This window comes from Protobothrops mucrosquamatus, unplaced genomic scaffold (genome assembly GCF_001527695.2).
Source record: "Protobothrops mucrosquamatus isolate PMUCROS unplaced genomic scaffold, P.Mucros_1.0 scaffold78, whole genome shotgun sequence".
NCBI classification, from domain to species: domain Eukaryota; kingdom Metazoa; phylum Chordata; class Lepidosauria; order Squamata; family Viperidae; genus Protobothrops; species Protobothrops mucrosquamatus.
In genome coordinates, this window is record NW_015386455.1 from 2,876,455 (window position 1) to 2,897,968 (window position 21,514).

Genomic DNA, 21,514 nt, shown 5'->3' on the forward strand with positions numbered 1-21,514 from the left:
TGTCGCCCTCAGGTGCCGAGCATGCCCGACCGAGCAAGGGAAGCCGAGAGGCAGGGGGAGGATTCGGGAGGGCGGGAGCCAGCCAGCCAACTCAGCCTAGACGGCCGGATCGAGCAGCCAACCCTCCGCCCCAGGGCAAGCGGGAACCAGACTCGGCGGACCAGAAGTCGGAGCTGCTACGCAGGAAACCAAAAGCTCCGGCAGAGCGCGAACCTTCTGCGGAAGTTTGCCCGAGGCACAAAAACTTGGCCTCAACTACTCAGGTTCACCTTCACTCCGGTTGTACCTGAAATGCTAACTTAAGAGCACGGGGGCTAGATTGTTGCTGTCTGAAACTGGGTGAATTCAGCTAGCTTATCTCAGAAATTGCTCTAAAGTTCACATGGTTCCGACCATACTCAGTTCTATGTAATCCTGAGCTACTAGAGCAAATAAGGCAACCATGCGTTGTTACATCACGAATCATAACTTGCCTCCTAAATTCATTCACCTGAAACCTTTCATTTTACTCCCAGTCATACACAGGTGCATACCCCTCCTCCAGGGTTCTAATGCAGACATTTACTTCTACTAACTATAGGAAGCCATGGCTCAAGGCAGTTTCCTGCTATTAAAGATGTGCTCATCTTTGAATAAATAACTGCCTGAGCTGTAAATTAAAGACTCCAGCCAGTTAGCTCAACTCCTGGTAAAGACACAAACATGTAATCTTTGTTTCCCTCTGTAGATTTTTTTCTTTTTTTCTTATTCTACCTGGACAAATTCCCAGTTTTCTTGGCAAAGTTTTTCAGAAGTAGTTTGCCACTGCCTACTTCCTAGGGTGGAAAGAAAGTGACTGGCCCAAGCTAATCCAACTCAAGGGCTCCTGGTTTCTAGCTTTGATGCCTTAACCACTATCATAAACTGGCTCTCTAGGTCTAGCTTACCTTTCTGTAATTCCCCGTGGCCTCCATCTACCTGCTAATCAGGTTTGATCCTGCTTAATTTTACAAGAACAGTTAAGGGTGCTTCATTCGGGTTATCAGTTTATGGCCTAATGCACTGTGCAAATCCAGTAAATCGTGATTAATAAAGGGTACATTGCAAAGTCAGAGCCAATCTCTTAATTTTAAAGTGAAGTTTGGCGTTTTTATGCCTATTAGTATTATTTTGTGCTTGTTTACCCTGAACTGCATTCACCACCATTGTTTGATCGGTAGATTTTTATAGTCGGCTTTTTTATTCCCAGTGGAGATTTTAAGACGGCTTCTGTCCTTTTAAAAAGTTCTTTTTTTAATCGACATAATAATTATCCATCTTGAACGTCTCTGCTACCAGATTAGCAGTTGCCATCGGCAGTTGAGCCTTGAGAAACCTGCCAAGAGCCTCTACCACGCGGATTGGCTGTTCGACCGGCCGGCCGAGGAAGGCGGAGTTAAACCCAGCGCAATTCTGCAGGATCCGGTTATGGAGAAGCCGCTTCGGCCGGGGGTCGGAGTTGGGGTGGTGATAACGAGTCTTAGGCACTCTGGTTGCGTCCTAGTAGGCAAGCGGAGAAGTGTCGTCGGGAGGGGCTTCTTCCAGCTTCCTGGAGGGCACTTAGAGTTTGGGTGAGCTGGAGGCATGCCTCGTGACAGTGCCGCGCGGCCCGTTCCTCTTGCGCGCGTGGACCTGGCGGAGAGGCTTTGGCGGCTTCTATCCTGGGGAATGAAATAGACGTTTGTCATACTCGGATACTTTACGATGTGTGGACTCTAATTTCCGGAATCCCAACATTCCGGGAATGGAAATCCACACTTTTAATGCTGCCATCTTTGAAAAATACTGCCATCTTTAAATAGATGGGATGCCTTCTGAATGAACGCTCAATTTTAATTTTGAAAAGTTGTAAGCCTCATAGACCCAGGAGAAAAAGGGAATTAATAAGTAAGGAGTCAGTCGTTCTTGATATCAGTAACAGAATAACAGTTGAAAGGGACCTTGGAGGTCTTCTAGTCTAACACCCTGCTCAAGCAGGAAATAGTTTTAATAATGTGGAGTGTTATTTTTAAAAAACTTTTGTCAGAAGTTTTTCCTTGGTTCGGGTCTCCAGCTGGGAAGCAGACCTTCAGCGCAGGTGGAAGAAATGACAGGGAACGAAGCAAGCTGCCAGAAAGTAGGTTTATTTACAGAAACCAGACACCATACAATACAGCGGAGGTTCCTGGACTAGCTAGTAGATTACAAGGTGAGGGGACTTGTTCTTATACCCCTCAAGTTATTGAAATTATGATTTGACTTCTGAAAGGATTTTTGTTAAATTAATGCTATCTGGTTTGTGTCTGCTTTGGCCGGTAGTGATTAATGCTGTCTTCAGGAAGGACCCTTTGTTCATGTAAATATGTTCCTATATGGTTCATGTCTCGTTTTTGTTAGTGTTGCAAAAAACCTATTGAGATTGATGGGTCTTAATTGTTTCGTAGAAACAGGAGTCTGGGGTTTTCTCTTTCTCCGGAATGTTTTTCTTTGTCTTGGCAGTTTGCCCAGAATAGCTCAGGGGAGGGGGAGTGAGGATGAGAGACAGGAAAAACTTCGGTCTTTTTAAATTCGGTTTGACTTGTCCTTTAAATGGTTCTTTTCCTGAGGTGTACCCCCTCCTTCCTGGGTTCATTTCCATTAGAGATGGCAGTTTTAAGGGTCTGGGTTTCCTTTGTAATATTTAATTATAAGATTCCTTTTATTTTAGAACAAAATTACTCACTTGTTTTGGTGTCTGGATTAATTCTAAGGTGTTCTTTCTTGGCGCCAATGATTAGTCATCTGTCAATTTTATTGGTGGTAAAGCTACTAGATTTTGGTTGTAAAACATTAAATGACCAAGAGTGGTAGCAATAGATATAGTAGCCTAACATTTGATTTTCTTTTTTGTAGCCCAAATCTGGTATTGCTGGTTATGGGGGATTTTGCTACTAGTCTTATTGCAGCACAGAATTGAGGGGAAAGGAAGGAAAGGCTTTGCTTTACTTTCTAGTGGCAGTAATAGTAACAAAATAACAAAGTTGAAAGAGACCTTGGAGGTCTTCTAGTTCAACCCCCTGCTCAAGAAGGAGATCCTGTACCATTCTGGAAAAGTGGCTGTCCAATCCCTTCTTAAAAACCTCCAATGATGAAGCACCCACAACTTCGGGAGGGAGGCCACTCCACTGATTAATTATTCTCACTGACAGGAAATTTCTCTTTAGTTCTAGATTGGATCTCTCTTTGATAAATTTCCATCCCTTACTTCTTGTCCTGTCATTATGTGCTTTGGAGAATTGGTTCATCCTCTCCTCTGTGACAGCCCCTCAAATATTGGAAGACTACTATCAAGTCACCCCAGTCCTTCTCTGCATTAGGCTAGACATACCCAGCTCCTGCAACCATTCATTGTGTTTCATCCTTCAGTCCCCTTATCATCTTTGTACTCTTCTCTGCACTCTTTCATCTTTTTTGTATTGTGATCAAAACTGGATGTAGTATTCCAAGTGTGGTTTTACTAATGTAGCATAAAGCAGTACCACCACTTCATTTGATCTTGATATTATCCCTTGCTTAATGCAGCCTAGGATTGTATTGGCTTTTTTCAGCAGCTGCAGCACCCCGTTGGCTCATACTTAAGTGTTTATCTACCAGGACACCTAGATCACCCTCACAATTACTGCTGTTAAACCAGGTATCACTTGTTCTATACATATGCATTTGGTTTTTCTTACCTAAATGTAAAACCTTATTTTTCTTATCACCAAATTACATTTTATTGTATAAGGCCAAGTGTACATGTCTGTCAAGATTCTTCTGGACAGACCTGCACATTTTAAGGCCCGCAGCTGATTTTGTCCAACCCATGATGGCAGGGCGCGTGGCAGAAACCCCATTGATTCAGCTCTCCACAACAGTCCCAGTTTTGCATGTGACCCCTTGAGAAAAGTAATTGCCTACCCTGTTCTAAAGTTTTGGTTATTCCCTCCCACATACTTGTTGTCATCTGCAAATTCAGTGAATTCCCCTTCTATCCCCTTATCTAAACATTTATGAAGACATTAAAGAGTACTGGGCCTAAGACAGAACTTTGGGTGCTATCCAGGGAATGGCTGAGGGAACGCAGGAGGCAGCACCTGTGGCTGAGGCAGCAGGGCCAATGCCTGATGCAGGAGCTGGGGATGCTCAGCCAGTGGTGCGGCCCAAGGCGCGGCCTGCAGCTCCGGTGAGTGAGCCCCAGGACGCAGGGGCCCCAGGCCCTTCGGGGGAGTGGTGGCACAGCTCTGCACTCACCAACCCAGATGCCGGCCACACACATACACCAGGTACCGAAGAGCCTCTGATGGAGTGGTGGGAGAGGCGTCTCACGGATGAAGATAATGGGGGTTGGAGCTACTCCATGGCACCCGGACATCACACCATGGACATCCTGAGGGACAGGTTCGGTGAGACCGGGTTCCAGGATTCCCCCTCATGGTCAAGATGGGAAGCGACCCGTGAGATAGCTTTGTGATCCTGGAAGGAGACACAGCCACCCCAGTCGGGACCACCCCGATTCCATCTGGCCAGCCCACTGTTCAGGGTAGCTCCTGGGCATGCGCCTGGTACTCCCCAGGTGGGGTATACCGACAGAACAATCACGGCAGGCCGTTGATGGACCCAGGTGGAGCCCCCACCAGGCGGACGGCTAGGCCAACTGGGTCCTCAGTCCGGTAGATGGCAGGGCCCGGGGACCAGCGCTTTCCACCTATGGCTGACACTCTACAGGGCACAGGTTAATCTTTGGGGCCATGAAGTCCAGGGGAGGCTTGGGGTCTGCCACCAATACCAGCAACATTTGATGGGAACCCGGACCGGTTGGCGATGTTCCTCAGCCAGGTTATAAACCATCTGGACTGATACGCTCGCTTCTATCCATCTCAGTGGGCAATGGTGGTGGCGATAACGGCGGGATTGCAGGGCAAAGCAGCAGAATGGGCGGCAGATCTCTACAGCGAACATGCCAGGGAACTGGCCGACGCCGGTCTGTTCCTGGAGGCTCTGCGATCCCGGTTTGAGGACGTCTCCGGGGTCCAGCGGGTCGAGGCAAAGATACTGGTGCTAAATCAGCGAGGCCGGTCTGCAGCAGAGTACATCCGTGAATTCCGGCGGGTGGCCAGTAGACTGCGCTCCTGGCCAGAACGTCTACTGGTTCACCAGTTTCTAGCAAGCCTGGAGCAAGATCTGCGCCAGGTATGTGTTTTTCGTGGTGTCCCGAGCCGACTCCAGGACTGGTTCCGTGTAATGGTGGACTTGGATCCAGGCCTGCAAGAGTTCCGCCCAAAGGGAGAGGTCCCATTGGTACCACGTAGGGTCATAGAGAAGCCGAGGGATGAAGGACAGAGGCTCCAGGCTTCAGGCTCGGGTTCCTCTGGGCCCATTCTCTGGGCGTTGTTCAGGTGTTTCTGGTGCAACCAGCCAGGGCATCGGGCAGCGGAGTGTCCGGTCCCCGTTCCATGGGGGAACCTAACGACCCCTGGGAAGGCCGGTCCCACACCCAAGAAGGGCCCAGAGAAGCTGAGGGCAGCGCATCAGACGGAAGGGATCACTCCTCGACGGACAGCCCCGGAGGAGGCAATGGCAGTTACCAGATACCAGTTGGTGGCATATGATAGTGAGGATGAGCCATCAGAAGACCCTATGGTGAGTGAGCCGATACGACCATTCGTCATCCCTATTGTACTGACGAGTCCACAGACAGGCCATCGGGAGGAATACAGGGCCCTGATTGATTCTGGCTACACCCATTGCCTGATCAGTAAGGGCATGGTGGCTGAGGCAGGGATCCGGGTGAGGCAACTGGCCAACCCAATCTGGTTTGAGCAGGTGGAAGGGTCCCTCCTGGGGGGGGGGGGCTCTGGCTACCTTCATAACAGCCTGTCAGACTAGAGATGGGGGCCCATTGGGAGATCCTCCAGTTCATCATGGTCCCTTCCATGACCGAGGCCGTTATCCTAGGACTGGTGTGGCTGGACAAGTGGGGTCCAACGATTTGGTAGGAAGGTGGGTAACAAAAACTACAGATTGGAATTGGTCCCCGGCCGCCAGACCAGGAATCTGTAAAAGGGGGTGGAGAAGGGAGTAGGGAGGCAAAGCCACGCCAAGAGAGCACAAGGGGAGAAACCCACTTCCTGGGGGTATATGCCGACCTTGCCGAGGTGTTCAGCGAGCGGGAGTGCGACGTCCTACCTCCCCACCGGCCAACCAACTGCCCAAACCCCGGATGTATGCGATGAAGCCCAGGGAGATGGAGGAGTTGCGGCGGTATATTGACCGGAATCTAGCAAGAGGCTTCATCCAGCCGGCCTGATTGCAGTTTGCAGATCGCAGCTCCAGTACTGTTTAAGGAAAAGAAGGACGGCATCCTGCGCTTGTGTGTAGACTTCTGCGGCATCAACGGGGTTTGTGTGGAAAACATGTACCCCCTACCACTAATGAAAAACCTGTTGGCCCATTTGGCGAAGGGTAAGGTGTTCACCAAGCTGGACTTACGGGAGGCGTATTACAGGGTCCGTATCAAGCAAGGGGATGAGTGGAAGACGGCGTTCAACTGCCTGCTTCATAGCTACCAGTTCCGGGTGATTCCGTTTGGCCTACAGGGGACCCCTGCGGTATTTATGCAGCTCATCAACGAGATATTGCATGAACACCTTTACCGTGGGGTGCTCGTGTATTTAGACGACATCTTAATCTATATCTCCAACATGGAGGAACACATCTGTCTGGTGCGACAGGTGCTGGTGAAACTGTTGAAGGCAAACCTGTTCATGAAGCTCTCCAAGTGCGACTTCTACCAAACACAGCTGGACTATCTGGGATACCGGATATTCGGGGTAGGAGTGGAAATGGACCCTAATAAGGTCAAGGCTGTACTGGAGTGGCAGGCACTTCGAAACCGTCAGCTACAGAGTTTCTTGGGGTTCGCCAACTTTTATCGGCAGTTCATCCCCTCATTTACTGCGGTGGCCCTACCCCTGACAGACCTGCTCCGCACACAACAGACTGCGACTAAGCCACGCCCAGGTCAGCCACTGGCAGGGACCAGGTGGAGCCCTGGTAGAGGGAGCTGCCTGACAAGCCCCGAGGGCTCGACATTCAAGGGGGGGGAAAGGCGGCAGATGGCACACCCCGCAGCTCCAGGTGGCTATGCCGCTGGACAGCCAGGCCCCAAACCAATGCCGGCAAGGACAGCCAGGCCCCGCACCAATGCCAGCAAGGACGCCACCAAACGGCCAGGCGGCTTGGCGGCTCAGGCTCAGCGATGCCAGCGACGGACAGGGAAGCCTCGCATCTTGGAACCGGAGCCATTGAGCAGCACGCCGCCAAATGGACAAGGAGGCCTTGCAGCAAGGCCGCCGATCACCTGGCATGCAAGGACTGATGTGGTGCCCGAGGGGGGAGGGGGCCTACCTGTGCTGCAGAGGGTTCCGACGCTCAGCTGCGAAGCATGGAGCCAACCCCAACCAGTTGTGACCGGGCGGCAGGCCAGGAGAGAGAGAGGCTCCTGCGGTGCGGCTTTCAAAGGCAGGCACTGGATGTTGGCCTGCTGTGTGTGTGTGGGGGGGTGGAGCTGCGGATAGGGAACGTATGTAAGGCGCTGGGAGCAAACCACTCCCAGCACTGACTTTGTTTGTGGAATAAAGCACTTGTTGGATCGTTCCTGTTTGCCGGTCACCTTGTTATCCTTCTGCGCCTGAGGAAATCAGGGACTGGTAAGGACGCTGACACTATGAATCCATCTGGTGGTGATGATGTCTATCCCACATTTTTCTATCTTGGCCAAGAAGTAGGCTATGATCTATTTTGTCAAATTACTGAAGTCCAATATCCACAGCATTTCACTGGTCCACTAATTTAATCACTTTGTCAAATAATTCAGTAAGGTTTGTCTAGCATTCACAGATCTATTGCTTGATTATCTTTGTCAGGGTCTTCAAAAATATTAATGTCAGGCTGATTGTTCTGTAGTTCTTGAATCCATTTGTTTTCCTTTTTTGAAGATGGGAACCATATCAGTTCTTTTCTGGTCCTCTAGTAATTCCCTAGTGCTCCAGGATCTTTGAAAGATAGGGTTCAGTAGTTCCAAGATCACATCTGCCTCCTCCTTCAAAACTCTGGGATGTAATTCATCTGGTCCAGGTGATTTGAACTTGTCTAGCGTGGATAGGTGTTGTCTTATCATTTTCCTTGCCTATTTTGATTTGCATTCCTATTTTGTCTTCTACAGTGTTGCCTTCGATAGGTTGAACTATTTTTTTCCTTTTTTGTGTAAAGATCAGTGCAAAGAATGACTTAAGCAGTTCTGCTTTCTTTTATATATATATAAAAATTAGTTTTTATAGGATTAGGAATGAGGTGGGATCAGGATTGGGGTTGGGATTTGGGTTAGGATTAGGGTTGGGGTTCTCGTTAGAATTTTTTCAAATAACTTCTTAATATTTAGCAAACAGCATAATGTCGGGATTCATGTGTTTAACAAAAAATAATAGATAATAGTTATCATAATATGTTAATTAATCCCTCTTCTTCTTGCTAATATATATTCAAATTACATATCACATTCCTTTCTCTCTGACTCGTTTTTCTAGCCATTGATAAAAATTATCCCATGTTCTAAAATACACTGAGTCTTCTTTCTCTTTTATCTTTAAAGTCAATCTATCCATTTCTGTACACTCTAAAATTTTCTTAATTAATTCTTCAGTTGGTAAATTTTCATTTTTCCAATGTTGGGCAAATACAATTCTTGCTGCAGTTAGTACATGTAAAATTAAATATATACAATATTTCTCATAATTTACTCCTATTATTCCTAACAAAAATAATTCTAGCTTAAAGTCTTATTTGTTTTTTAGTCATTTTCTCCAGCCACAAATATATTTTTAACCAAAATCTTTTTGCTTTAGGGCAGGGCTTTTCAACCTTTTTACTGATTGTACCACTTTTAGGATATGGCAATATTCGAGTACCACCTAGCAAGGTGTCAAAAACTTGATGACCAAAAAAAACCTGTTCAAAGTTGCAATTGCACTGAAATGACTTATGACCATTTTTCACACTTATGACTATTGCAGCATGCCCAGGGTCATATGATTTATATTTGGATGCTTGGCAACTGATTCATATTTATAATGGTCACGGTGTTCCAGGGTCATGTGATCCCCTTCTGCAACCTTTTGACAAGCAAAGTCAATGGCAGAGCCGCTGGTGGCCAAGTGCTAAGGCAGGACTTCCTTTCCTCCCTCCCTTCCCTGCCTCCCTTTTTCTCATTCCCATCTCCTTCTGAAGGAAGAATTGGAAACCCCCCCCCCCCCATATTTTCCCTCTTCCATATATTGATCAAACAAGGAAAAGCCTCCAGAGACAGAAAAAACAAGCTGCTGAGTGAACTAGCTTAAAAAGGCACATTCCCCTTTAAGAATTAGCTATGGCTAGAAAGGAAACTAAGGAGCGCAGCCGGCACTTAAGGAAGAAAAAAAAAAGTAAGTACTGGCTGCCGGCTAAGGCAACCTCCCCAAATGGCTCCATTCATAAGTAAAGGAATGTTACAGGCAAAATCCGTTCAGGAGAAAAATACTTCAAAATCCCTTGCAGCAAAACTCACAGCTAACAAGAGAAGCTAAACAAGACATCAGCCATCAGCCAAATAGAAATTGCCAAACGCTCCTTAAGAACACAAAGCCCTCATTGCACAAATCCCAGTACTTCAAAGTCACAAAAGCACATAAGAATCCTTCCACTCTCCATCCTCCTTCCCTCCTCCGTGCCTCACCTCCAGCCATTGCTGCCTTTTTTCATTCCTCTTGGAATGCATTTCTTGCCTGTTTGCTGCTGCCAGCACAGGTGGCTGCCACAGCAGTTGTAGATCGGCTCATGGCCAGTCTGCTTGATCTCTCCCCCCAACCTCCCCCTCCCCCTCCCCCTTTCTTCCCTTTGGTGCAGCTGACTCTGCCTCCTCCCAAGGCTGCTGCTTTTTTCTCTCTCTCCCTCTCCTGCCCAAACTGCCTCCTTTTATAGGCTCTCCTGTCTCCGCCTCCCCTCCTCCTTTCTCATGGGGGAGGGTGAGCCAGAAGTGAGCCTGGGGCCTTTGTAGCTCCAGAGGACTCTCTCATTGCAAGTCCTTGCCTATGCTGGCTCTTTCCCTCCCCCGCTACACTTGGCTAGGCAGGGCTGCGTACCACCTGCCACTCATTAATGTACTACAAGTGGTATGCGTACCACCGGTTGAAAAGCCCTGCTTTAAGGCATGTCCACCAGATATCGTAATAAGTACCTGGTCTTTGTTTGCATTTCCAACATTTATTTAAAGTATTTTTAAACATTTTTGCTAATCTCACTGGTGTCATATGCCATCTGTAAAACATTTTATATAAGTTTTCTTTTTTTATATAACACATTTTATTGGTTTTCCAGTTTTACATTTAAGTATTTAGAAAGTAGTGTGGTGGTTGGGTAATGAATAATTCAGTAACAAAATCTTTAGTACATATGTCAGTATGCATCATCAATAATTCCTTCTCTATTTCCCTTAACATTTGCTATATCATATTTAAACAAGTAAATTTCTAATTATAACAAGCTCAGTTGAGACATTTATCAATATATTTTTTGCTTATACATATCCATGTCCTGTTATTAAGTTTTACCTAATTTTTAATTACGGTATTCCAATTTAATCTTTAACATTCATAGTATTTAATTCATAGTATTTAAGTTTCGAGTAACCCAAATTTCCTTTATTTCACAACATAAAAGTTATAACATCTAAGATACACATATTATTTACTTAAATATATTCTTAATTTATTTCATAAACATTTTCTATTTCTCATCCTAGTACATCACCACTTACTAATAGAGTGTCCTTTATTGTCTCAAGTCCATCTGTATCATCTGGGCTAAACAATAATTCGAAGCTATTTCCAATAGTTAATTTTCATTTCCCTTATGAATCTAAATCCTAAATATTAAGCCAATTAATCCCTATTTTTTATCATTTTCCAACAATATTTAAATCTATAATCACATTTCCCTTCATCTCAAAATCTCCCTTTGGCTCATTAGTTGAGACATTAGGATCTTTTGTCATAAATTAGAACTCCATTTTTAAAATATAACTCTAGCTTTCTTTTTATACCAATCAGGCTTCCATACCAATGCTTTTAAATCATCAGATAGATCTCCCTTCATTCTTGCACATGTTATTTGAATCAAAGGAGACCATCTGGTTATTAATTTTCCAGAGGAACTGGCCCATTTATAATCATTAAATTGTTGCCCTGGTGGGTCAGGTCTCCATATTTGCTCTAGTGTATTTATCTTCAATTCGGTCTGGTCTTCTTCCTCAGGTTTCTTCTGGTTTAAGTAAAAAGTCATGTCCAATTTTATGGTTGTTGTTTGGTTGTCTAGGTTTTCAGTGTGCTGTACTTGTTGATCTTTAACACCTTCCGTCTTGGTATTACTTTCTTTCGCTTCTGTTGCTCTTTGGGTTGTAGGTTCTTTAGTTGCAATCAGGGCTTGGTTGTCAAAATTTCAGTATGTTGTACTTGTTGTTCTTTAAAGTTCTCTGTCTTGGTATTAATTTCTTCCACTTCTGTTGTTTTTTGAATTGTAAGTTCTTTAGTTGGAATCAGGGTTTTATTTTGTAGGTTTAAGCTGGCACCTTTGTCTTTCAGTCTAGATTTAATTATCTCAGTAGATTCAAGAATTGTTTCAAGTATAAGTTTGTAATTAGCCGAAATTTGTTGCTGGTCCTCCATTTCTGAGATAGTTATAAATGTCCTTTAGTGGAGGCTATTTTTTAAATAAGAGTCAGTAAGTGTTCACCTCCACAGTTCCTAAAAGCCAATTTCACCGCCCAGCTGTTCTCTCAACTTTTTATCTCTCTTAGATAGTACCAAGGACAGGTCTGGGCTGTAACAGATCCCTGTGAAAATAGGAACTTTTTGGGTCCCCAAATATCAAAAAGATGCAAATCCAAATACTTAGTTGTTCTTTTCAAGGTTTTTTTCCCCAAGTAGTCAGACACTGCCATTTTAGAGGGTGGGAGGAAGATGTTCCCTTTCCTCTCTCCACAAAGGGGAAGAAATTTCAAGAGGCTTTTTTCAGGAAAATACTTGGGATACAAAGAAGGTAAGATCTCACCCAATTCCTCTGCGGTGCTTTCGAAGTGCTTGATAGTAATTTTCGCCTTGGCTGGTAACGGCTTAGTGATGGGCCATATTAATGGCCGATCTTTTCCCCTCAGTTCAAAGAGCTGCTCCGGATCAAACGGGAGGGCTGCTGCCCTTCCGCGATCAGTCAGAGGTTCTCTTCACGCTCGCCGCCCCTCCAGGGCAACTTCCGACCCTTTTCAGGGTCCCCCGGTGGGAGAAAACCGGACGACGGAGGGAGCGATCGTCCCGCACATCCGCTAGTGCCGTGAGCACAAACTGGAAGCCCGGAAGTTTTCTTTATATGCCGCTGCTTTAGTTAATTTAACATTTCTTTCCCATAACTTTTGCCAGTCTTCTAATTCTATATTATATCCAAAGTTCTTTGCCCATATTATCATTGTTTCTTTTACTTGTTCTTCCTCCATCTTTAAGTTTAACAGATATTTGTAGAGTTTCTTAATCAACTTTTCATCTGTTTTAACAGTATCTGGTCAAATTCTGTCTGTTCTTTATAGAATCCCATTATTTTAGCATCTTTTTCATATCTCGTTTTGATTTGCAAATATGGCCTCCATGATAGATCAATACCTTGTTCTTGTAAATATTGTCTGCCTTTCATTTTTCCTTCATTGTCCAAGATATCTTTATAGGTCACAACTTTGTCATAATTAATTAAATTTGGGTAAGCAAAAGCTTCTATTGTTGAAAGCCATCCAGGTATCTTAATGTAAATTTTTGCTTTTATTTTTTCCCATTCTGAAAGAAGTGCATTTCTTATAAAGTGGTTTTGAAAGTATCTATGTATTTTATTCTTCCCATACCACAGAAAGGCATGCCAACCAATTTGTAGATCATGCCCCTCTAGGTATAATAGTCTTTTGTCTCTAAGCATTATCCATTCTTTAAGCCATATTAAAATAGTTGCTTGGTAGTATAACCTCCAGTCCGGCAGTCCAAATCCTCCACTTTCTTTCGCTTCTTATAGCATTTTCAGTCTAATTCTAGCTTTTTTTCCTTGCCAGATAAATTTCAGTATTGTTGTATTCAGTTCATCAAAAAAGGCTTTTCCCAGCCTTACAGGAATCGTTTGAAATAAAAAGAGATTTTTGGTAAGATATTCATTTTCACTGTTGCTATTCTCCCCAGCATTGAAAGATGGAAGTTTTTCCACTTTTTCAGATCCAGTTTTATTTGTTTTAGCAGTCTTACATATTTAAGCAGTTCTGCTTTCTTCACTGCTGCCTGTAACCTCCTTGCCATCATCTCCCATTAGTGGACTGATCGTTTCCTTGACTTTTCTTGTGTTTTACATATTGAAAGAAAGTTTATTATTTTTGACATTTATTGCAAGTCTTAGTTCTTACTTCTGATTCTTAGCTTTCCTGATGTCATCTGCAGATTCAGGCTATATACTGGTATTCTGTTTTACTTATGTGTCCCTCTTTCTACTTTTTCTACTTGTCTCTTTTGTCTTTCAGTTTACCAGAGTTTTTTATGCAGCCTTGCTGGTTTTGTCTGGGGTAGAGCCATGTTTTAATGCTTTTTCAGAAGGCTAGGAAAGTGGGGGCCTGCCTCACTTCTGACCACCTGACCCCCAGATTATGCCCTGAGTCTGTCTGGGGCAGTGCAACTCCATCTAAGACTAAACATGATTGACTCCTATCTATCCATAGCCACTCCATAGGGTTATTAAAGTACAATAAATAAGAAAAACAGTCTGAGACTACTGAAACATCAAAGATTTTCCATTATCTCAACATACAAAAAGGCTTTACACCAGTAAACAGATATTATTAATTATGCTACATCACAGAAAAAGAATTAATGAAAATAAAGTGCTATCACTTCTTTATAAGCAAACCCATTTCTCTGAGAATAAGGGCAAACAAAGTTGACAAAAATATTCAGGCACCTTGTTCAGAGTAGAAGCCTGCTAGTTGTCATATAAACTGGATTCTTGTGATGTTTCAAACTGATAGATAGGACCACTCTTGTTTTCTGAATAACTCATATTTCCTTCCTTTTTTCCTCTCTGTGCAGTGAAAATTTGGTAGAATGTGCAAAGAGAGAAACTTTAGAAGAAGCTGCCTTGCATCTAACAAATGTGCAGTTTGCTTCAGTGGTAAATGCTGCTAGTTTAAAGGACAATTACCATTATGTCACCATCCTAATGAAAGGAGAAGTTGATATGAATCATGAATCCGAACCAAAGAATCTGGAACCTGATAAAAATGAAAGTAAGTTTTTAAAAAACTCTATCCATGTTGTCTGCATATATGTATAATGCAAGAATGGTATGCTGCTTTTTTTGTTTGAACATTTTTGGGTGTGTGAAAGTACAAATCATATCCCTTATTTGTTGATATTATATCTGGGTAAGGCTTGGGCTGAAAGTTTGCCTGATTTATCTTGAAGTAAACCGAATTAATTTCCAGGATATAGGGTACTGAAAAGGTGTCCCAGTATTACCCTTTGAGTTGTCTACTTAATATTTGTCTTTTAAACTTCCTGTAACAGAATATCATGTCAAACTGTAAGACTCCAAAATAACTAGGCAGGTTGCAACTCAGATAATTGTAATAATAAAACAGGAATGCTTGAGTCTAATTTTATGCAGGAGAACAGTTTGTTTCCATCTGCTTCTTCTGAAGATCCCTTGGTAACAAGTACTGTATGAGAAACAAAATGCTGGATTAAGATGCTCTTTGACCTAATCCTTCAGGGCTAATATATTATACAGGGCTGGGCTTGTACTTATGTGTGTCACTGAAGCAATAATTAACCACTTGCAGCTGTCATAGCCATTTGGAGCAGTCTAAAACGATGAAGTACTTTTGTGTTTCTAGGTTTAAAAAAATCATATCTTTGTATCACAACAATGTGGGATTTTTAGGAGTTTACTATTTTCCAATGACTTTCTTCTTTATACAAACTCCAGTTTCCCAGTCTAACACTAAATCATCCTGGCAATCATTGACAGATTAATTTACTTCTTACCCTGAAACATTTCTGTTCTTTTTCTTTTTGTAGGTTGGGAATGGGTAAAATGGGATGAGTTTCCACCAGCCAATAAACTCTTCTGGCCTCTACGCTGCTTAAGAGAACAAAATTATAATCCTTTCAAAGAAGAATTAAATCATCTGATTGGATACACTGGAAATCTATAAGTTATATTTTCTGGATTTAAAACAGACAATATATCAATAGCCCCTATGAAGAGACTTTTGTTATCAGTGCCAAGTTGTACATTTGCTCTAAATACTTGGAACCAACCTGTCATTACTGCATGACTGGCACTAATCATATTCCCTCCAAAAGCTCTATTTTGGCATATAGCTTCAGATTATTTTCCTTTATAACAGATATTTTAATACAATGATGTATCCTATGATGTATACAGGGGTTAATGCATGCTTATAATACTTATGGTTTTGTTATTGGTCAAAGCAGCTGCAATAATGCATCCTATATTTTATGTTACTTTGCTCTGTCGGAAAAAATGATTGTATAGTAAAAGCATTATAGTTGCCCCCATAATTGATATGATCCAGTGTAATCACAAAGGTCCATATTTTAAACTCTTCCCATTCTAATCCATTTTGCTCTCTGATTTAGAAGAAGTATACCATTGTAAAGAAGAAAAAATACCAGTGTGCAAGCCTTTTTTCATTATAAAAACCTGTGAAACTTTTCCAATTATGGGGAAGAACTATACATTTTATGCAACTATATAACTCACATTGTGTTGTTTCCACTATATAGTTATTTTTGCATGATACGCTGATCCAAAATCTGTTCAGCCACATTAGTTCAGTGTATTGTGTGAAACTTGTCTCTATGGTTAACTGAATAAACCAGGGACTATGAAAATCCATTTCATGTGAACTCAGCCTTTAATTTTTTCAGGAAAATTCTTTTTAAACAAAAAGTGTTTGATTTGGGGATATTTTAATTGGAAAGAAAAAGGAGAAGTTAGCAGAGGACTGAGATCCAAGAGGAAAGTGCTGGTTTGTTTTTTTTAACTTAAAACTAATATAAACAGTATTTTAGCAAGGGATCCCAGCAGATTAGATAAACAGCAAAAAGTGAAAACAGTCGGGAATATATGCCAAGTATAACAAGTGAAATTTTAAACAGGCAGGCTGAATTCACAGAGTATATCAATTTAATTTTGGCTTAATATAAAGAACCAGCCAATTCATTTAACCAATAAGTCAGCTTTTAAGAAAAAGGTTTCCAGGATGTTTGAATCTATTCTTATTACTCAGGTTTTCTTAAAATTTACTTCTTCCTCTAGTTCAGGGGTAGGCAACCTTGGCTCTTTTATGACTCATGGACTTCAACTCCCAGAATTCCTGAGCCAGCTATGCTGGCTCAGGAATTCTGGGAGTTGAAGTCCATGAGTCATAAAAGAGCCAAGGTTGCCTACCCCTGCTCTAGTTCATTGGGAAGGCCAAGTCCCCAGTGTTCCCATTGAAAAGCCCGCCCTTTCTCCATCATAGTCTTTCTCTCTATGGCAGAGGTCCCCAACCTTTTGGTCACCAGGGACCAGTTCCGTGGAGAGAAGTTTTTCCATGGACCGGAGGGGGCGTGGTTTTGTGTGCTGCCTGCATTCCATGGATGGGGCTTTACTTGTTGTGCGGACCGGTTGCTGGCATGCTGCAGCCCGGTACTGGTCCACAGACCGGGGATTGGGGACCCCTGTTCTATGGCTGTCCTTAGCTTCTATCACTGATGTTTTCCTTTGCCCTTCCTGGTTTCTGATGATCTGGCGCCATCTCTCTCCTGTTCCCCTTGACTTCACTATCCTCTTTAATTCATTCTCTCTGACCTCCAAGATTGAGAACCAAAGCCATCTCCCGGACACACTCTGGTTGCCAGATTTAGGGCATGTTTAATGGGCCTAGCTTACTGTTAAACATTCAGGTTGTCCATGTTTAATAATCACAGTTGGGACCAGCAACTCCATGATTCAGCGAGATATTACATACCTTATGATCTCACTTCCCCCGCATTCATTAAACAAGACAACATGTGACCACAATACATTCAGTATTTTTAGTGAAAACCTACTATTTTATATTTAAAACCTTTTATTCACTACAAACATATACAACCTGATTGTAAGTGAATCATACTAGTAAAATTCATAAATTATTTTATACCCTCATGCTCTTTGTGTGCATTGGGCTACATCTCTCATCACAAAAAGCCTAGGAAGTGGGAGTGCTGGTAGAATATTACAAACTAACACACATGCAAAGTAGCAGGCTGGAGAAGTCTCATCTAAATAATGTCAATGCTGCTAACATCGGATGTTCTTGCTTGACAATATATGAAGATGCAGACATTTTCTATTTAACCTGTGTGTTACTTTTAGAGTTAAAATTAGATGGTGCTGGAAGGGAGGAGGGGAGAAAGAATGTGCTTGGGGACTAGTTAGCCATAATAATATCTCAGTAGAATTCTTCAAAGTTAGTTGTAATAAGAGGAGATAACGGGAGGGAAAGTTCACACTTCAAACTAATTGGAGAATGTGATTAATGACTGTTAAATGAAGGAGTGAGTTATGCTTTGTTACTGTGTGCCTGGGGGAGGAGAATTTAGATTTTGGCTTCACTATGTCGTGCCGAAGCTATGTTGCAAATTAAAAGATTCTTTAAGGTAAACAATGCCTCAAAGTTCTTTGAAGAGCTTCATCTTTCGGAATCATGACAAATATTTTCTGATTTTATGCAATTGGAAATATTATTGGATCTAAAGCTCCATTAGAATCCATTACTCATACAATGCTTCTGTTCATGGAGTTGAAGAATGGAATTTTCTCCCACATCTCTGCTGCTTGAAGATCCATTTTGAAAGACTGGAAGACTTACCATAAAAATGAATTAAGGAACCAGTGACATTTGCTCCTTGCAATTCTTTGCTGTTTATAGAACAGTATCTGTTCACATGCAACAGCTAACTTGCAACTTCATAGATATTTATTTTGTGCTAAAACATTGTTATGAGTAAACAATACCAAAATAAATTATGTCAGAGCATAACATATTTCCAGTGGCTATCGCCACCCTTTTTCCAACAATTATCTGAAATTCTGGGATAAAGTCATATTCATCAAATACAAGATAATGATTCTTATGAATTTGTAAGTTTCCTCCTTGGTACCACAGCCTCCATCTGGAATGCAGAATATGTATAATGATGATATACAATCTTCTTTCGCTGATACAATCAAGTTATTACAATCAGATGCATGCCCTAATCGGAGTCACTACTGCTACTCGAGGAATCTGTTGACATAACCTCTACATCATCCTCATTCTCCTTATTATGTCCAGGAGGTTCTAAAATAAAGTCATTGCTATGATTAGGAGGAAGCATGTTCATTGACATGTCACTTGATTGCCAGGGATACTGCGGTGCAAGAACATCTGAAGAAAAAAGAAATCTACAATTACTCCATGCTCTATTTGTTTTTTTAATAATATATTAAAATGACATGGAAGAACCTTCTGACTGACAACCAGAAATTCACAATATAAAATTGCACATCAGTTTTACAAAAATCAAAATAAACTAGCCACACATTTGTACAGTAATTCCCACTGATTTCAGAAGACAGAAACATACTATTTTTCCCATTAAATCCTCTGATGCTAAGACTGCTTTGTACAGGTAGTCCTCAACTTACAACCATTCATTTGATGACCAAAGTTACAACAGCACTGAAAAAAGTGACTGATGACCATTTTTCACATGACCATTGCAGCATCCCCATGGTCACATGATCAAAATTCAGATACCTGGCAATTAACTCATGACGATTGCAGTGTCCTGGAGTCGTAATTCCCTTTTGCGACCTGATAAGCAAAGTCAGTGGGAAAGCTAGATTTACTTAACAACCATGTTACTAATGTAACACCTGCAGTGATTCACTTAACTGTGGCAAGAAAGATTGTAAAATGTAGCAAAACTCACAACAACTGTCTCATCTAGCAACAGAAATTTTGGGCTTAATTGGGGTTTGTAAATTGAGGAGTACCCATAATAAAATTGGTTAATCTAAAAAGATGATACCAGATTCCCGATTTCAAATTATACTACACATGCTTAACAGATAAAAATAATTGAATCAACTAATATTCCTCTTCAATTTTTTAACAATTGATTTTCCATTGGGGCACAACTGTTTACTGTATACCTTCTCCCTTTGCAAATTGAATGGACAGCCAATAGATAGTGTTAAACAACTGGACAAACACCCTCCTTGATATAAATCAAATGACCTCCTCCAAGCATCAAAACTGGATTTCCCAGAGTAAAACAAATTTCTCCCATAATAAATGTGACATATTTCCCATGTACAATGAAATATAAACCAGTGGCCATAGTTAATTTTTTTAAAAAAATATTGCTGGTAGTAGTAGATTAACAAACCACTTCAAATGTAACTTTGCAATGGTCAATGTCTATTCTTTTTGCCTCCACCTACAGAACCTTATCTTTCTATCAAGCAGCTCATAAAGCTTCCCAACAAGCATATCAACAGCTACAACTGGTTCTCCTGCAGCATTTGTGTTATCCTCTACTACCTTGAGCCAAGACAGTGCAACCTCAGAGGATACAGAATGTTAAGATGTAGGTAATGGTGAAATGATATGCTGATTAGTTAAAGGATGTGGATACTTTAAGGGTATACTAGTGATTCTGCAAGAATTCAGTGGCATTTGCAAGCACTGTGCTGCCAACCTGGGCTTTAGAAGAACATAAACAAAGCTCTCATGATAGACAAGGCAGCAAATAAAAGCAGCTATTCTTGATGCTATCTTCCATTTATTTTAATTGGTCAATAAGCCAATTTGCTTTTCACTCTGACATCAACCCTAGAAATCTCTGGTTTAGCATGTACCTCACTTTTTTGTACTATTTTCCAAGCCACCCTTTTGTTATTTTTGTTTAATTTATTTCTCAGGCTATTATCTCAAACTATCAGAATCTTGACTTCTTTAGAAATTCATGTGCTTAACTCTTCTTGCCATTAATAAAGCTTTATTTTTTCCATTTAAAAAAATCACAGGATTAAAATCATCCCTCAGTAGTCTTTCTTTCCTCTAAAATTAGCAGTATATGCACTTTCACCAAAAAAGCATCTTACAGAAAAAGAAGGCAACCTTATTCCCTCCATAGTTCTCAACTTCAGTGGTAAGATGATGCTGATATTCCAATCCCCCCCCCCAGCCCTGATAATGCAGTGGTTAGAATGCAGTATTGCTGGCAAATTCTGCCCACAACCTGGAGTTTGATCCTGATCAAGCTCAGGGTTGACTCAGCCTTCCATCCTTCTGAGGTTGGTAAAATGAGGACCCAGATTGTTGGAAGCAATATGCTGACTCTGTAAATCGCCCAGAGGATGCTATAAAGCACTATGGGGTAGTATATAAGTTTAAATGCTGCTAAGTGCTAAAATCTGAAAACATCCTGATCTTAATTCCCTCTACTGCATTTCATAGTGTCACTTGTTTTTCCATTACAGACCAGCTTTGATTTAAAAGTTAGAAATAATCTCCTGATAAAATACTAAATCTAAGCTTTTTTAAAACAATCAATTCTTTTACTCAAGCCTGTGCAAATAATGTACACACATTTCAGTACAGTGATCAACAAATGCTTTTAATATTTTCATTTTTAATCTCTTTGAATATATTTCAATCTATTTTTATTTTAAATAAATTCATTCTTAGTTTATTTCAAGGGACTTGTCTTTATTTTCCTAATTTCATGAACGTCTGTGATGTACATTTGCCTTGCCTAAGGTTCCATGTTGCATATCCCGTACATGTATATGCATTTTATACATATAAAGTGTGCATATCAACACACTTGACAGCAGACTCATGTCTCTCAAATTTCTATTACCTGGCAATCTTCCAGCTGCAAGTGCATCTCCTGGTAAGTGTCCATTAACTCCATTTGCTGAAGGATTGTTCATCTGACCCAAAAGACCACTTCTCATCTCCAAATCAGTTGGATATGGTCGTCGGGGATCCCCTTAAAAAAATAATAGTGATAAAATAAAATAAATAAAAATAAAATAATAATAATAATTTTGTTTGCAATTCTAAATAAACAAATGTAAAGCAAATATATAATAGTGGTTTTTTTCTTGTTGTGATTATTTTTACTATTGCTTTCATTTACCTTTATTACTTGTTTAAACCTTCTGTAAACCACCTGAAGTCATTCATGAATGGCCAGCTTTAGAAATAGCATGAATGAACAAATAATTTATTTTCCTGTCACACTCTTCATAAAAAAAAATCTAAGTTAATAGCTACTTACTT

The 21,514-nt window shown here is 41.6% G+C and overlaps 2 protein-coding genes across 3 annotated transcripts in view; one reads left to right on the forward strand and one right to left on the reverse strand.

Annotated features, from left to right (window-relative positions):
* The first annotated feature begins 13 nt into the window (after positions 1-13).
* On the forward strand, positions 14-16,044 carry NUDT15 (nudix hydrolase 15). 2 transcript variants are annotated; one of them, XM_015812337.2, is made up of 3 exons: positions 14-263; positions 14,211-14,407; positions 15,201-16,044. In XM_015812337.2, exons 1-3 carry the CDS (start codon positions 22-24, stop codon positions 15,335-15,337), a joined length of 576 nt encoding a protein of 191 aa, XP_015667823.1. In that variant the 5' UTR covers positions 14-21; the 3' UTR covers positions 15,338-16,044. The 2 variants fall into 2 exon arrangements, with proteins under 2 accessions (XP_015667823.1, XP_015667824.1); XM_015812338.1 differs by lacking the exon at positions 14-263 and adding an exon at positions 1,435-1,589.
* A 2,091-nt stretch (positions 16,045-18,135) lies between these two features.
* The window catches only part of MED4 (mediator complex subunit 4), a 7,765-nt gene continuing 4,386 nt past the window's right edge, over positions 18,136-21,514 (reverse strand). Inside the window, exons 6-7 of the mRNA XM_015812340.1 lie at positions 21,090-21,221; positions 18,136-18,604 (exon numbers count right to left, since the gene is read on the reverse strand). Of these exons, the coding sequence (XP_015667826.1) occupies positions 18,432-18,604; positions 21,090-21,221 (305 nt within the window). The 3' untranslated portion in view covers positions 18,136-18,431. The remainder of the gene's footprint in view (positions 18,605-21,089; positions 21,222-21,514) is intronic.